The sequence below is a fragment of the Pterocles gutturalis genome, unplaced genomic scaffold (assembly GCF_000699245.1).
Source record: "Pterocles gutturalis isolate BGI_N339 unplaced genomic scaffold, ASM69924v1 Scaffold51565, whole genome shotgun sequence".
Taxonomy (NCBI): Eukaryota; Metazoa; Chordata; class Aves; order Pterocliformes; family Pteroclidae; genus Pterocles; species Pterocles gutturalis.
This window is the reverse complement of record NW_010145273.1, coordinates 1-1,332: the sequence shown is the minus strand read 5'-3', so window position 1 is coordinate 1,332 and position 1,332 is coordinate 1. Positions and strand designations below refer to the sequence as shown.

General features: G+C 50.5%; 1 protein-coding gene across 1 annotated transcript; it reads right to left on the bottom strand.

Moving 5' to 3' along the window:
• Nucleotides 1-34: 34 nt before the first annotated feature.
• Nucleotides 35-605, bottom strand: LOC104460730 (fibroblast growth factor 10-like; the record flags this gene model as incomplete). The annotated part of the gene is made up of 1 exon (XM_010085320.1): nucleotides 35-605. A coding segment is annotated over exon 1 (337 nt), but the record flags the coding sequence as incomplete, so codon positions are not given.
• Between the last annotated feature and the right edge of the window lie 727 nt (nucleotides 606-1,332).

Sequence of the window (1,332 nt, the reverse complement as noted above, 5' to 3'; positions counted from 1 at the left end):
GATGGCCGCCGCCGCCCGGCAGCGCGGTACTTACTGAAGGGGCAGTTCTCCTTCTTGGTGCCGCTGACCTTGCCGTTCTTCTCGATCTTGAGAAAGTACTTGTTGTAGGAGTAGAGCTTCCTCTTGCGCACGTCGCCTTGGAGGTGATTGTAGCTCCGCACGTGTCTCCCCGCACTGGAAGGAGAGGAGAAGGACGAGGGGAAGGAGGAGGATGATGAAGAAGAAGAGTTGGTGGCCTCCGGGGACAGCATGTCCTGGCCAAGGTCATGGCAGGTGACAGGCACATAAGACACCAAGAAGAGCAGCAGGAAGCAGCAACAAGGCAGGTGGGAAAAGGCTGAGGCACCATTTGTCAGTATCCATTTGCACATTGTACTGAAACTCTGTGCGCTGGAAAATGTCTTATCAAATGAAACATACTGGAAGGGTAAAACCTGGTAAAAGGCAAGTGGAGAGCCGGTGGTTGCTGCTTCTGGTTAGATCCCTCTGAGCTCTGATCTGGCCTGAAGTAAGTGCACCAACATCCATAACTCAGGGGACAAATCGCCTCAGAAGTTGCTGCCTTTTAATCCTTCGAGTCCTCCCTCAGAAAAAAAGAGCTGTTGGCTTTTTAGGGGGGTTGCTGTGGTTAATCCTTTTTCTTTTTTCTCTTCCCCCCACCCCCCTTACAGACACACTCCCCAACCTGGTTTGAGACTTCCCAGTAGTTATTTTGTTCTCTTCCTCACTCCTTTCTTCACCATCTTAGATGCAGAAAGGTCTGAAAAATAGATGACAGCAAAGTGAACAACAACAACAACAACAACAACGATAAATAATAACCAGCAGAAAGGGGTGCTGGAAGGGATTTTTCACACATACCCCTTTACACACACACGCACTCACACTTTGTGGCTTTGCACCTTCTTCTGATCCCCACCCCCTTGCCTTTTTGCAAATCCCAAACCAGTTGCACAACTCGTCCTTTCTCACTGACAACCCCAGAGGAGGCAGTTTCTTTGTTTTGCTTTGAATTCTCCAGAACACTATTTAAAAAAAAAAAAAAATCCAGAGCGAGAGAAAAAAAGAGAGAGGGAGAGAGGGGGGAAAATCCCAACTTGTCTCCCCCCCTTCTTCCCTTCCTTTCCTTTCCCTCCCCCTTTTGGTTGTAAACAGGTTGGAAACTGTAGCCTAAATGTCAGCGATTACAAGTCAGAGGTGGGATGTGCCTCTGGTGGTCAACCCTTATTTGCAGGGGGTCAAGCAGCGGTGGGACATCTGAAACCCTTTTGCCGTCGGAGCGAGCGGCGCCCGCTGCGGAGGGAGCCCCGGGAGCTGCCCTCGCTTCCTCCC